The 15846-nt window shown below is 41.2% G+C and overlaps 1 protein-coding gene across 1 annotated transcript in view; it reads right to left on the bottom strand.

The window, feature by feature from the left end:
- LOC143299738 (tudor and KH domain-containing protein homolog) overlaps positions 1-10620 on the bottom strand; it is a 75179-nt gene extending 64559 nt beyond the window's left edge. The window contains exon 1 of the mRNA XM_076613120.1: positions 10490-10620. Within this exon, the coding sequence (XP_076469235.1) occupies positions 10490-10580 (91 nt within the window). The 5' untranslated portion in view covers positions 10581-10620. The remainder of the gene's footprint in view (positions 1-10489) is intronic.
- Between the last annotated feature and the right edge of the window lie 5226 nt (positions 10621-15846).

The raw sequence follows: 15846 nt of genomic DNA, 5'->3' as shown, positions 1-15846 counted from the left end.
AGCTATACATTTGCAAAGTCCATGAGGAAGGTGTTGTTGTTGATGGTCCAGGAAAAAGCTGGCAAACAGACTGTAAGACTGAAATATCAGACATGAAAAGAAAATAAAAAAAAATAGGGAGGTTGAATAAACATCATCGCAGACTTTTTATATTACAAAGAAAAAGAAAGAGAGAATAAAAAATGATAATAATAGATACTGAGCAGATCTGTGTACCTGTATACAACAGAAAAATGAAAAGAGAAAATGGAAACTGATACAAAGACTGAAAGAGAAACAAAGAAAGACAGACCAGAGAGAGAAAGAGCAGAGACCAGATAGAAAGAGAGAAACAATCTCCATCCCGTACCCCCCTTTCCTACCCAGAGCAGAGACCACAGAGAGAGAAAGAGAGAAACAATCTCCATCCTCTGCCCCCCCCCCCCCCCCCCTTTCCTACCCAGAGCAGAGACCAAACAGAGAGTAAGAGAGAAACAATCTCCATCCTCTGCCCCCCCCCCCCTTTCCTACCCAGAGCAGAGACCACACAGAGAGAAAGAGAGAAACAATCTCCATCCTGTGCCCCCCCTTTCCTACCCAGAGCAGAGACCAGAGAGTAAGAGAGAAACAATCTCCATCCCCTGCCCCCCTTTCCTACCCAGAGCAGAGACCAGAGAGAAAGAGAGAAACAATCTCCATCCCCTGCCCCCCTTTCCTACCCAGAGCAGAGACCACACAGAGAGAAAGAGAGAAACAATCTCCATCCCCTGCCCCCCTTTCCTACCCAGAGCAGAGACCAGAGAGAAAGAGAGAAACAATCTCCATCCCCTGCCCCCCTTTCCTACCCAGAGCAGAGACCAGAGAGTAAGAGAGAAACAATCTCCATCCCCTGCCCCCCTTTCCTACCCAGAGCAGAGACCAGAGAGAAAGAGAGAAACAATCTCCATCCTCTGCCCCCCTTTCCTACCCAGAGCAGAGACCACACAGAGAGTAAGAGAGAAACAATCTCCAACCCCTGCCCCCCTTTCCTAGCCACCAGCCCTCCCCCCTCCACACGCCCAATGGCAAGCTGTGCCGGTGGCTGCATGTCATTCCGGCACTTGTCAGAAGTAACAGACTGCTGCCACAAGCCTGCCATACATCAAAAGGACCCACTATGCCCTAATCAACTTGATTCCCGTCAACATCCCCACAATTAACTGCCCCTTTCATCCACCCCGTCTGTACACACGCACGCACACGCACGCACACACACACACACACAGAGAGACATGCACGCACACACGCACACACACGCACACACACACACACACGCACACACGCACACACACACACACATGCACACACAGACATGCACACACACACACACACACACACACACCTTTGCCTGTGCACACAAACACATCTGGCCTCCTGTGCACACACATACACAGAGAGCTTCACAAAAACAAAGACCAGACAAAGAGGAAGCACAGAAGAAAGAAAGGAGTTGGGACAGGGGTAAGTAAGCAAGACAGACAGAGGGAGAGAGGGAGATAAAGAGAGAGAGAGAGTGTGTGCATGTGTTTGAGAGAGAGAGAGACAAAAAAGTGGGGGGGGGAGGGAGGTGGGGGAGGGGGCCTGGGGTGAGAAAGAGAAACAGTGTGTGTGTGTGTGTGTGTTTAGTAAATGCAGGTGTGTGTGTGTGTGTGTGTGTGTGTGTGTGTGTGTTTAGTAAATGCATTCATGTGGGAGTGTGTACCCATGTATTCATGTGTGAAACTCCTTGTGTTTCATGTAATATTAAATCACAAATCTGAAACTAAAATTTCTGACCATTAACCCTGAACCAACACTGACTAAGACCATTTGCACCAATCATCCAACACTCTCTTCTATCTCTATGAACCCCCTTCCTTCACCCTGCCCTCAATAATGCAGGCACATGCACGCACACACACACACATTCACCACACACACACACACACACATTCACCACACACACACACACACACACACACTCACTCACATATACCACCTACATACACACACACACACACACATGGACATGCACACACACATTCACCACATACACACACACGCACACACACTTACACACACACACACACAAACACACACTCACACATACACTTACTGATATGGAGCACACACACCACACACAAACTTACATGGACAAGCAAAGAGAGAGACAGCAGAATGCTATCAACAGAAGTCAATTATAATGATAAATAATTGGAGGGGAAAAGGCCATGTCTGTTTGTCCCATGATTTACAAAATGGTTCTTTATTTTTTTCTTTATCTTTCCATTAACAAGAACGCTTTGCCTCCAAGCGAAATTGTATTCCAACACACACCCACACACATGAGACATCTTCAGGAATCTTGTCTCCACTCGATTCAAACATTTTATGCAAACAAAACAAAAACAAAAAACGACAAAAAAAAAAAAAAAAAAAAAAAAAAAAAAGAAAAAGAAAAAGAAAGAAAAGAATACACATGCCGACTATACGCTCACACACACAAAAACATATCATTCCACTCTCTATGGATAAACTTTCTTCCCCTCCGTGTCTATCTTTCAAAACACACATGCCTGAAACCTCTCCCCCACCCTTGACATCAGATACACACAATCCCTCCACCTTCTCCAATGCCTAAAAACACACTTCTCTATCATCTATGCATGCGTGCACAAACATGCACACGTGCATGCACACAGGCAATGTGGCAGCAATGTTGAAGAGTATGGTAAGTTGTGAAGCGTACAGCAGAAACATAAATTCTGAGCAGTTTTTTTCCCCTCCTCTCTTTTGACAGTTTTGTTTAGCCGTACAACAGGTCTTGAAATATGTGTGTGTGTGTGTGTGTGTGTGTGCGCGCGCGCGCGTGTGCGTGCGTGTGTATGTGTGTGAGCATGTGTGTGCACGCGTCTGCCTGTTTGTGTGTGTGTGTGCTTGTGCTTACATTTTTTTTTCTGTGTGCTTAGAGTTGGTTTCATCAAGATTTTGCGCCTTATAAATACATAATTATTATCATCATACACCCTCTCTCCCACCCAGCCCTCTCTCCCCCCCTGGAACTCTTCCCTTGTTCTCTCATGTGTCCACCCCCAATCCTCTGCTGTTGGTTTTAGTTTCAATCCAGGGTATTATCCTTCCACCCCAAACTTGTCTTTCCTGCAATCTTTCCCCCCTTATATCCAAAGAGTTGTTTAGATTGCCAGCAAGTATGTTGTTAATCATTTACCCATCTGTCTGTCTGTCTATATCCATTCATCCAGTCAGTGTAGAAGTGACCATAATATGCCCCTGCCTGAAGAAAAAAAAAATTTTTTTTTACACAGTATGAGTGAAAGTGTACATGCTTTGGCAATATATATATTTTTATATATAAAGACTGACTGCTTCTTCCCCTTGCTCACATCCTCCATACTACCACCATCCTTAACATTACAATGCCTTTCTTCCAATGCAGATATGCATACAGTCATACACACACAAGCGTAAGAAATGCATGCACATGATAGCTAGCACATACAATATGACAAAACTGAATAAGTGCATGCAGCATGATACTAAACACAAAAATCTACACACACACACTAGCATGCATGTAAACACATCACTGAATAAGCAAAGATACACGGAGAAGTATTGCCTCTCTCTCTGATCTTTCCCTCTTCCCCCTCTCTTTAGTTTTTCACACACACACACACACACACACACTCACATACACACACACACACACACAGTCACACACACACACACACACAGAGTCACACACACACACACACACACAGTCACACACACACACACAGACTCACACACACACACACACACACAGAGTCACACACACACACACACACACACACACACCTCTCCTTTCCAGCTGAAGCAGTTCTCATCACAAACAGTGCAGTGCTAACACTGATCAGGCTGGTGTATTTGCATGGACAATGAGATACACAGGGCATGTGGATCAATTTGGGTTGTGGACAGTTTTACTGGGATGGGGTCACCAACCTCTCTCTCCCTCAGCCTCTCCAACAAAGTGTTTATTCTTCATTCTTTCCTTTCTTCTCTCTCCGTAGCTAGTGCAAGTATATGAACATAATATTCTTTTCAGTTTGTGTATTCACTATTAAGGTATGTTTTAATTACCTATTGATTTCATTAATGATCTTCATACTGCACTTACTGGAATTTTTTCTGTTGTGTATTTTAGGTTAATGGTAAGCTATTGATGTTTCTCCCACTCCATTGCAGGAAATCTATGTAAAAGCCTACCTGTGCTTATGTTTACCTAATAAACAGAGGTTTTATTGCTTCATTTGAATTTGTTTCTTTGAATTTGGTATGGTTTTTTTTTGGTTTTTTTGTTGTTTTGTTTTTTTTGGTGTGTGTAATTCAACTAAACTTGTCATGCACAATAATGACATGTATGTGGAAGCTTAAACACATTCTGGCATGCGGACACATATACACGATGCGCATATGCATGGCAAGGTTGCATATGCAAGCTCACAGTCACACACACAAATGCACATGCATGCACACACATTACCCCCACACCCCCAACCACACACACATATACAAACACACCACACACACACAGGCACAGACACACAGACACACACACACTTTTCACACACCATTTCCCACTCATAACACACAGAGGTGTACTGAGGCGTGTGATGACTGTTGACATAGCCCCGTCCAGGTGTGTTGACATGGAGAATGGATCCCAAACACCTCATGATTCTGTGTACTGATGGCAGACTCTGACCCACCTCACTTCTCTTTTCCTCCTCTCTTTGCCTCCTCACCTTCCTGTCTCTCTGTGTACATGTAAAGCCTGTCTTGTCTAGTCTCTGAGGCCTCATATACTGGTATACACAATGGACATTTGAAGCATCTATGTGTGAAGGCATACACACACACACACACATACACACTCATGCTTACAAACACACACACATGCTTACAAACACACATGCACACACAAACTCACACACACATACATCACATACACACCTTTTTTTCTGCTCCCAAGCCCTTGTTCTATCAGGTGAAAATTAGCAGCTAAAGGTGTGGGCAGAAATAAAAGTTTTTGCAGTGTTTCAGAACTGAAGTTTTGTCCATGACCTGTTTGAGTCACCATCTCAGAGGCCAGTGCACGCATGCATAAGCAATCTTAAATGGCACAAAGTTTGTCAAGCATTCAGAATTGTCCTTAGTCCATGCTAACTGCACAGACTCAAGGAAAATTCTTACAGCCAAGCAAACTTAATGTTGGCTCGGTTCTGGGAACAGACTGTGGTTTTATTTTTCTGTCTCAAATTGCAGCAATATCTCCACAATTATGCAAAAAAATGAAACATTCACCACTTTCCAATGTTTCTTCAGTCTGATTTCAGACCACAGTCTGAGGAATCTCATGCCTGATAAGGTGAAAATTGCTATGTACAGAGACCAATTCATCAGTATCAACATCAACAGCACTTTTTGAACACACAAAACCAGCCACCAGATGACAGTATCAGCACTATACTGTGATGTTCACTGTTCAGTCCCCAAGCACGTATCCCTCTGCAGCAGACTGGACAGTGTGTTTCCAGTGTTCTCATCATTACCAGTCTATTTCTTCTCCCTTAACTCACTCAGTATGGCCAGTCCTCTCTTCTCCTCTACACAGACCCCTCGGATGTCCTGTGGGTGTCTCAATGACCCAACCTTTAGCTTCCATCGTCAGAATTGTGGTATTCTTTGTCAACATTCACCTCTTCAGTATAAGAGCCTTCCGCTTGCAATATTTTGATGATGGTAATTGGGGTGAAACGCTGTTAACGTCGTCTCTTTCGCCGTTCGTATGGAGAGAGTTTACTCTGTGATGAGTCTCTGGGGAGCCACACTGGAGAACAGTTCACCAGATTCCTCCAGGCCTGTCAGTTGTGTGTCATTATCGTCATATCCATTGATACAGCAGTAAACCACAACATAGGGCATAGCCCTTGCTACTGGTACCATGTAACCCAGTACTACCTGCCGCATGTGAAGTCTCCCAACGAGGAGGAAACCTTTCCCAATGGCTGTGAAGGCGGAAGAGGATGACCAAAGGGCAGGGGGAGCTCTTATCCTTGGCTGGAAGTCCCCCTAGGAGACGGAGCTCCGAAGCAAAAACCTGCACCTGCCGAGGCCATCCTACACATGGCAGTATCTGCACCTGTGGGACTGTGAGCGTTGGTAGGCGAAAGAGTGGGGAAGGGACTGCACAACTCCTCCTCACTAAAAAAAAAAGTCACCTGTGCTGGTCAGGCAATCAGGCTAATGTCGGAACGACGAGCTAGCCCTTCAACACCCAGCTATGAGGACACACACCAACAGATAAGCCTGCCTGCCTACTCATCCGTCGGACCGACGGGAGACTCCATCGCAAACCACAACATGCCTGATTTTTTTTTCTTTAAAGCAAAGAAGAATGGGTACCCTTAATCACTGCTTTCCTCAATAACACTTCTTCACTTAACAGTACAGAGACACTCAATTTACACCCAAAACTTGTGCTGACCTGATCAGATACCGAGTATCTCATCTCACTGGCACTCATCCCCAGTTGTGTGAAATAACCTCATACTGTACTGATCCACACTGAATTGCATATGCACAGCTGCATTCTTGTTGAGGTGTTGCCGTAACATACTGTTTTGAATTTTATAGCTGTGTACTATGTTCTTCAATCTTCCTTGATATCCTCTGACGTTTCTGACTTGAATCTAAGCTGCTCTCCACCAAAACAAGACACTAAACCACAGGAACACAAATGTTTCTATTTCTTTCCTGTTTTAAGACAGACTGGAGTCCACTTGTATATCTCCAGAGCAAAGTCACCAAATATAGATTCATATCATTCATCTGATATTGATTTAAGTGCTTAAAAAACAGATAATTTTTTGTCACTATTTCCATCATAAGCACTCCACTGATCTGAGATACCAGGAGTACACATGCACCCACAACGCATCACCAGCACTTCTTTACCCCAGACAGCTGTCAGGTACATAAGCACCAACCTCTTTCCATCATTGATTTCTTCCTTCATCACTGCCTATCTGTCAAAGCAGAAAAAGACACCTGGTAGGTGGGAGCAGGTGAAGTGAGGGAGGGAAGGAGGGAGGGAGGACACCCATGAGGCCAGGGAGAGCCAGAGGAAAGGAGGACACTGACAATGAGGACAGTAGGTCAGTAGAACAGAAATGACATTAACAGAAGGGGACGGGGATCAGGTGCAGTGAACAGGGGAGCTACAGGCACTGGGCCTGGTATACCATGCACAGGTGAGATCTGACAGACATAAGTAACACACACACACACACACACACACAAACACACACACAGAGCTGGCGCCATGTATTTCAGCAATCAATCCTCATTTAAGGATCGACTCAGACAAAACCCACCCAAACTAAGAGGTGATCAATCAGCAATGCATGCTTAAATTAACCCACATCATGTTGCGCTAGTTCTATATACAGCCCATCTAATCACAAAGGGGCCATTTCTGGGCTGAATACCCACTGTTTCCTAAAACCAGTCTAAGAGAAAAGATCAATTAACAATAAAATGACCAATTCACCCAGGTCTCTTAGAGTCCACATAAAATGCTCAAATATAACTGAGCAATGTTGTGGGTTTCTATACAGCACCTCCTCCTCCTCCTCCTATGTCCGTCCACTTCCTCCCCACCCCTCTTCCACTCACAACATCACACATTTTTTTATGATTTCTTTGCAGTACTTTGAAGGTGAAGAACTTGACAATGTTTTAAATGCTAAACTTCTAATACAGTAACAGTCCTACATGACTCTTGTGTGGTCAATGATAATGAGCTGTTTCCCTCACAAGTAAAAAAAAAAAGAAAAAAAAAAGAGGCTAATGAATCTCTTTTTACATTTCTGTTGATGACAAAGGACTCTTAAATTTCTCTAACACATACACCACGCACACACATACACACATATACATACATACATACATACATATATACAGAACATAAACATACAAAAATGATATAAGCATCTTTTCATTTCAGCATGCCATATCTCCCTGTGCCCTATCAACACCATGTGCCTGAAATGAACCTGAAGCCCCATCCATACAGATTCCTTGTGTGTGTGTGTGTGTGTGTGTGTGTGTGTGTGTGTGTGTGTGTGTGTGTGTGTGTGTGTGTGTGTGTTTAGGTGAAACCTGTTGTATTGAGACACAATGTGCTCAAATGTTTCAGCTAGTTTGTTCCCTTGTTGTCAAGTTTATCAATTCTGTTGAAATTGTTTTAAACTGTATTTTAAACAGTCCATGATGAACTGGCAGCAAACACTGGAAAGAGGTCAAAGACTTGTCAACAGTAAATGGAGTCACGTCAGCAAACTGGCAGAGGACCATAGACTATGGAACATCTGAAAAGTCTCACGCACTGAATGATACGGGTGCACCTGAGCGTATTTCAAAGATGCAATGATCTTTGAAGTGTACAATGTGCTTCGTAAACATTCATTGTTATAAATAGTAAAGAGTGGTAACTCTCTCAATTCACAAGATACACAACTTCAAGTCAGTGCTGCTTACACTTCCCATATGATCGGTATAACAACAGGCCCGGCGCTTCCTTTTCTGAAGAAGTGTCTGGGTTTGTTCCAATGTACCGGTACCTTTTATTTACCTGTGTGCTAGTTGAATCAGTAGCGTAAGCAGCACTGACTTGAAGTTGTGTCTCTTGTGAATTGACAGAGTTACCACTCTTTACTATTTGTTAATCATTTCACCTCCTGGCCTCATTATTTGTTAATTCATTGTTATAGTTACTTGTCATTATTTTTCTTCATTTTTGTAAAACAGAAAGAAAAGAAAAAAAAAGGGAAAGAAACAAAAGTGACATTCTGGAAACAGTGTGGGGTACATGTGTGTGTGTGTGGGATGGGGGGGGGGATGGGGAAGGGGAGTGAAGGGGGGGGGGGGGGGGGGTTATGGGGAAGGGGGATCATAGGGGAAGTGGGAACAGCAAAAGAAACAAGGAATCAAAATGGGCACCTGAGAAATGAAAACAACAACACCGGAAAGCAACAGCAGGAAAAAAGCGATCACGAAGAAGTCAAAGAATAGGAGAATGAACACACAAAACAAGAACAGAGAAATCAAGGTATCACTACAAGGACACTCACTCACCCTCAGGGACCGGAACAACAACAATAACACAACACACACGCAACACAGACAGACAAGAAAACAACATACACACGACACAAAAAGATGTGAACAATAACACAATGAACACACAACACAAACGGACAAGAAAACTACACATGACACAAAAAGATATGAACAATAACACAATAAACACACAACACAAATGGACAAGAAAACAACATACACATGACACAAAAAGATATGAACAATAACACAATAAACACACAACACAAATGGACAAGAAAACAACATACACACGACACAAAAAGATATGAACAATAAAACAATAAACACACAACACAAACGGACAAGAAAACAACATACACATGACACAAAAAGATGTGAACAATAACACAATAAACACACAACACAAACGGACAAGAAAACAACATACACACGACACAAAAAGATGTGAACAATAACACAATAAACACACAACACAAACGGACAAGAAAACAACATACACATGACACAAAAAGATGTGAACAATAACACAATAAACACACAACACAAACGGACAAGAAAACAACATACACACGACACAAAAAGATGTGAACAATAACACAATAAACACACAACACAAATGGACAAGAAAACAACATACACATGACACAAAAAGATGTGAACAATAACACAATAAACACACAACACAAATGGACAAGAAAACAACATACACACAACACAAAAAGATGTGAATAATAACACAATAAACACACAACACAAACGGACAAGAAAACAACATACACACGACACGAAAAGATATGAACAATAACACAATAAACACACAACACAAATGGACAAGAAAACAACACACACACGACACAAAAAGATGTGAACAATAACACAATAAACACACAACACAAATAGACAAGAAAACAACATACACATGACACGAAAAGATGTGAACAATAACACAATAAACACACAACACAATGTGAACAACTATGCACATACAAAACAAAGGAACTAGATTACGAACGCAACACACAACTCAAAAGAACAATAGCACACTGTACACAAACACAAAAGAACAAGAACACTAAACACACAAAGCACAAAAGAACCTAGGGTGAGAAAAACCACACATACAATAAAAAAAAGGATAAGAACAAGAACGGAACACACACACACACACACACACACACACACACACACACACAACAAAAAGCTACGCGTTCCATCAACCACAGGCGTCTCCTACAGGTTCGACACCAACACAGAAGAAAGACCCAACACAGAGAGAAGGAGAACCGCAGGGGCCTGTACTCACTGACTCCAGTCATGGCCACCCCAGCATCGTCTACGTCCACCCTGTAGGTGTTTCGCAGTGACCTGGCGTCCCGCTCCATGTCTTGCCACATGGCCTCACTGCCGTCGTCACCCTCTTCCTTCGCGTCTCGCTCCCCCCCTCCTCCTCCTCACCACCTAGAGTTAAACAATGTCAGGGAAGTGTGGTACTGTTGGAGTATGAAAACAGTTGATGAGAAATTCAGATGCACGCACATGCTCGCACGCACACAAACACGCACGACTGCACACATACATAACATGCATGCACACACACACACATAAAACACAGAAAAGTGATTCTTCTGGAACCAATACATGTACCAAACTTGTGATTTTTTTTTTTTTTTTTTTTCTCAACCATCTTAGGAAATGTTTTGAATCTTTCTTTTTCCTTTCCTGAAAGCTACTGGTCAGTGCAGAATTATTTCCCTTTCAATATAGATTATTTCCCTTCCCATCAGACGTCACTTCCAGTTCCACTCCCCTGAAATGCGAAGTGGATCCACAGCTGGACGAAGTGAACAGATTCCGCAAAATGCGCTTTCTTCTTCTTTTTTCAACATAAAGTGCAAATCCCATGTTTCTGTTCTAAGTCAACATCAGTGCAAATTTCTCAAATGAAAAGGAAGTTAAAGGAGTTAACTTTTCCTTCATCTCACTGACAGCAACTATTGTCACTTTAAATGGCTAAAAACATATGACTGTAAATCTAGCTTTTTAAAAAAAATTCAGCAATCTTTTGGGCTTGATATTCCCTCAAAATTTACCCATACCTAATTTGAAACATGATTCTGGTTTCTTTGTTTAGAGTTGTTATTTCTAACATGCGAAAGGTGGCTACCCAGTTTTGGAGAATCTTTATTCATTGTCTGTTGAAAGTTTTCCAACAGTGCCTATTATTAGACCTAGTAATAAAAAAAAAGACTAAAAATAACATTCTGTTCAAAATAAACAAATAAAATAAAATACAATAATATCAAATCCATTCCATCATTTCAATGAACAAAAAAAGTGATTAACTCTCTCCATACGAAGGGTGAAAGAGAAGACGTTAACAGCGTTTCACCCCAATTACCACCATCCAAATATTGCAAGCTGAAAGCTCTTATACTGAAGAGGTGAATGTTGACAAAGAATACCACAATTCTGACGATGGAAGCTAAAGGTTGGGTCATTGAGACACCCACTGGACATCCGAGGGGTCTGTGTAGAGAAGAGAAGACTGGCCTCACTGAGTGAGTTAAGAATGTATCTGAATTTTCAAAATGCACAAGAAATGTGCACTTCTTTTTCCCACTTTGTGGTGAAAGTGGCTAGGTTCTTGTGAGCCAAGGCTAATAGCCTTCAGAGCACTTTGCCATGAGGTAATCTCCTTCCTGCCTGGAAGTTGTTTTGTTGTCTATGTACTCCTCATCCTAACCACTTGCTCTTACCACTAGCATGCAAATGTGCTTGTGATTCAGAAACGTGTCTCTGGTACAGCATTTATCAGCAATCCACCATCCTACAGCCTTAATATCACCTAGAATATAATAGTTTCTTTTATTAAATGAACTGTTTATGGATGCTTAAGTTTCCTGTGAGTATATATATATAAAGATGATCTAACACATATAATACCTTACATACACACTGCTTGCACCAAACCAACAATGTACAGCAATGGCATAACCTCCAATAGAATACTCAGTGAGACATGTTTTTCTCACTATTATGAATGCTGTATACAGGAGATGGAATGGGGGACAGTATCAACATCAGGAAGTACAAGGAATACACCATCCAATAAAATTAAATGCCAAGAATGTCTTGTGCATGCTATGAGCTGAGTCATAATATAAATTTCAAGAAATGAGTTATTGCTGTGAAAGGATTTTGGTTTTGCATTATAATACTTAACTGTGGTATGTGTTATTTGCAGAGATACCACTGCTTGCACACCATATGGCCCTATACTAATCAGCCCTTATACACTGATCAGAATACAGGAACGTTTTACATTTTCATTGTCATGTTCAGTTTCAATGTGATGGTGTAAACTTCAACTTTATTTTCATTTCTCTTTGTTTTCAGATTTATTTTTACTACAACATTCTGGGTAATAAAATTAATCAGTCTATTATTATTGATGAACAGTCATCTTTTTCATTTTTCTTTCTTACTTAAAAAAAACACCTCGGGGTCACTTTTTAGAAACTCCACAACACAAAATTAATATATTTATATACATTGTTTGTATCTTTCTTTTGTTTGCATCTTTCTTTTGTTGTTTACGTGTCTATGAGTGTTTTGTTGGGTTTTTTGGGTTTTTTTTAACCAGCCTAACTACTTCACTTAGATGGAAAAAAAAAAAGATGTTCAATTTGAGAATTATACTGCATACAGTGTCTCGACAGGCAAGTACAAGAAAAAATACAGTTCCATTTGATGAGGATGGGGAGGTACGCTTTCAGGTCGCTCATTCCACTGCAAAGCCACTGATCTGAATCACAGCACTTACATGATTGAACAGCACTCACATGATGGAACAGCACTCACATGATGGAACAGCAATTACATGATGGAACAGCAATTACATGATAGAACAGCACTCACATGATAGAACAGCACTCACATGATGGAACAGCACTCACATGACAGAACAGCACTCACATGATGGAACAGCACTCACATGACAGAACAGCACTCACATGATGGAACAGCACTCACATGATGGAACAGCACTCACATGATGGACCATCACTTACCAGATAGAACACAAGGAAGCAGACAAGACAGAGGAGAGATTTTTGTTGGATGAAAACCGATGCATCCTCAGTCAAAGTTCAATAAAAAGGACCTGACTGTTTTCAGTGACTATCATGATACTTCATTTCTTGCTGTGCGATATGCAGCCAATTCATGGCTTTGGATAATGCATAAATAGGCATCCCTGATGCTTTGATAATGGAAAGTACACACTGCAAGTTCACCTAAGACGTTTTAAGAATTTCTGGAACAAACTGATAAACACAGTGAAAAGTCCTGTATTAAAGCTTCAGCCTGAGATCATCTGCTACAAAGACGAGTTGTTGCCCTTCAACACTTCTAGGCACCAGAAACCTTAGCACTGACTGTAAGTAGGACAGGAAAATTATAAATCATCATATTTTTCCATCAGTAAACACAACCCTCTAAAGAACCTTCATAAACATGATCCTCAAAGGTAACTTGAATTCGTCTATAGCAGACACAACCCTCTTTAATAAATTTCATTCATTAAATCTGTAATGCATACAAAAACTCATTAGTATTTTCAATTCATACGTTGCTGAAAATGATCCTCCATATCATTTTCAATTTGACTGCTCACACGATCCTCTTGAAATATAATTTCAAATATCATATACTTAATTCATCAGCTGATAATCATTACCATTGCACTGTTTTAGAGACTGTTTTGAGGAGGTGCAGGGTAATGTGTGTGTGTGTGTGTGTGTGTGTGTTGGAGCTCATGTACGTTTATATGTATTTGACTGTGCTTTCATATCTGTGAAACTGCATGTTTGGTGCATATGTTATGCATGTGTGGGTGTATGTGTGAATGTGTCTTCATGGTTTACATTTATTTGCTTATTTATGATCATTGTTGTCTTATTTATTTATTTATTATTATTATTTTATTATTATTATTGTCATTACTACTACCTTTTTTTATATTATAATTATTATTTATTTATGTAAGCTTACCTATTATTTATTCACCTGTTTCTTTTTTTTTTCTCAAGGCCTGACTGAGCGCGCTGGGTTATGCTGCTGGTCACGCATCTGCTTGGCAGATGTGGTGTAGCGTATATGGATTTGTCCGAACGCAGTGACGCCTCCTTGAGCTACTGAAACTGAAACTGTTTTATTCAAATGAGGCATCAGAATCAGTAAGGTGATGGACTTCTGATCCAATGTTGACAAGTGATCAGGATTCAAGGCCTGTCGTGTCCTTGTTAAAGGCACTTTACTCAGATTTTCCTCACCCCTCGTCCCTATCCCACTGTTCGCTTTGACATGTGGCAAATGGCCCAGTTCTGTAAACTCTTTGTCTTGTCTCGTCCTCTCTCTGTTCAGCTGTGAATGGATATCTACCTATCATTGGGGAAGGTTAACTCACTCTGGACGAATAGTTTTCTCCCTTGCTTTTCCCTACAGACGACCCATTTGTTAGGGTTAGGAAAAAAATCATAAAAAAATACAAAACATAAAGTAACTGAATGAAACTCACTATACTTAACCCACTGACCCATCTCCTCACGTCGTGTGAACACCCACCCCCCTCCCTCTTCACTGCTCTCAGAAGCTGAGTCACTGTCTGTATCTGGTCACTGTCGGTAAGCTAGTTGCTTTCTTCACAGCAGATACTTTATTCAACATCTTCATCATCCTTGTCGATGTCAAAGCCTTCAGTTTGAAGCATTTCAATCACTTCAGCAGCGGTAAAAGCCGCTGTCGTGATCTAGTTTGCTCCAAAAATTTCCACTTGTATTGCCTGCAACGCCATTTTCAATACATATGTAGATCAGCTTGTCATGTGGAGTGCTAAACTCACTGGCTCGCTGGTGAGTGTAATGTCACAGAATCTCATAAAGAAACTATCTATTCGACCCTTGACACGTTCGCAATGCCCAGTGTAGCTGCAATTGTTATGCTACCCCATGAGGAAAATGTGGACACATTTTTGATTGCCCAAACCGCTATAACGTTCCGTTATCCGGAACACTACCTTAGGTCAGGAACGCTACAGCGTTCCATCGTGCGGAGTGAGTTAAAGCAGTTGAAGGAGAGGACTGCCCCATAAGCTCAGACCTAGATGCTGAATATGAAATTACTGACCCAACACCATCTGAGGCAATGGAACCTTTAATCGAAACATTTTATTCCTAAGATGGTAAACATGCTCCTTCAATAAAAATTAATATATCAGTCCGAGACAGTTTGTGACCTAACACTTACACAAACAAGTGGTTGTTTCTGTGATGTAAAACAAATATACATGGGAACTTCATCCTTAAACAAATGTCTAAATTACCTAAATTCTTAATTGTTTCATCAGTAAAACGCATTTTCAATATTCAAAGGTACCTGCCTATACTGGTACAAATCATGATCAGCAGTGCAAAAGATCATTGAATGACATCATGATGATGCAGTAATTCTTATTCTTAACCTTGTCACTGTCAGGGATGTAAGTTTTGCAGTGTTTTTTTTTATGATTTTAATTATAAAAGAATCTAAGTGATTACTTCGGAATTCAGACTCAAATTCTAGCTGTTCTAATGCATCACTAAACTAGTCAAACATACAAAT

Source organism: Babylonia areolata, chromosome 25, assembly GCF_041734735.1.
Source record: "Babylonia areolata isolate BAREFJ2019XMU chromosome 25, ASM4173473v1, whole genome shotgun sequence".
Taxonomy (NCBI): Eukaryota; Metazoa; Mollusca; class Gastropoda; order Neogastropoda; family Buccinidae; genus Babylonia; species Babylonia areolata.
This window is presented reverse-complemented; position numbering and strand designations above follow the sequence as displayed.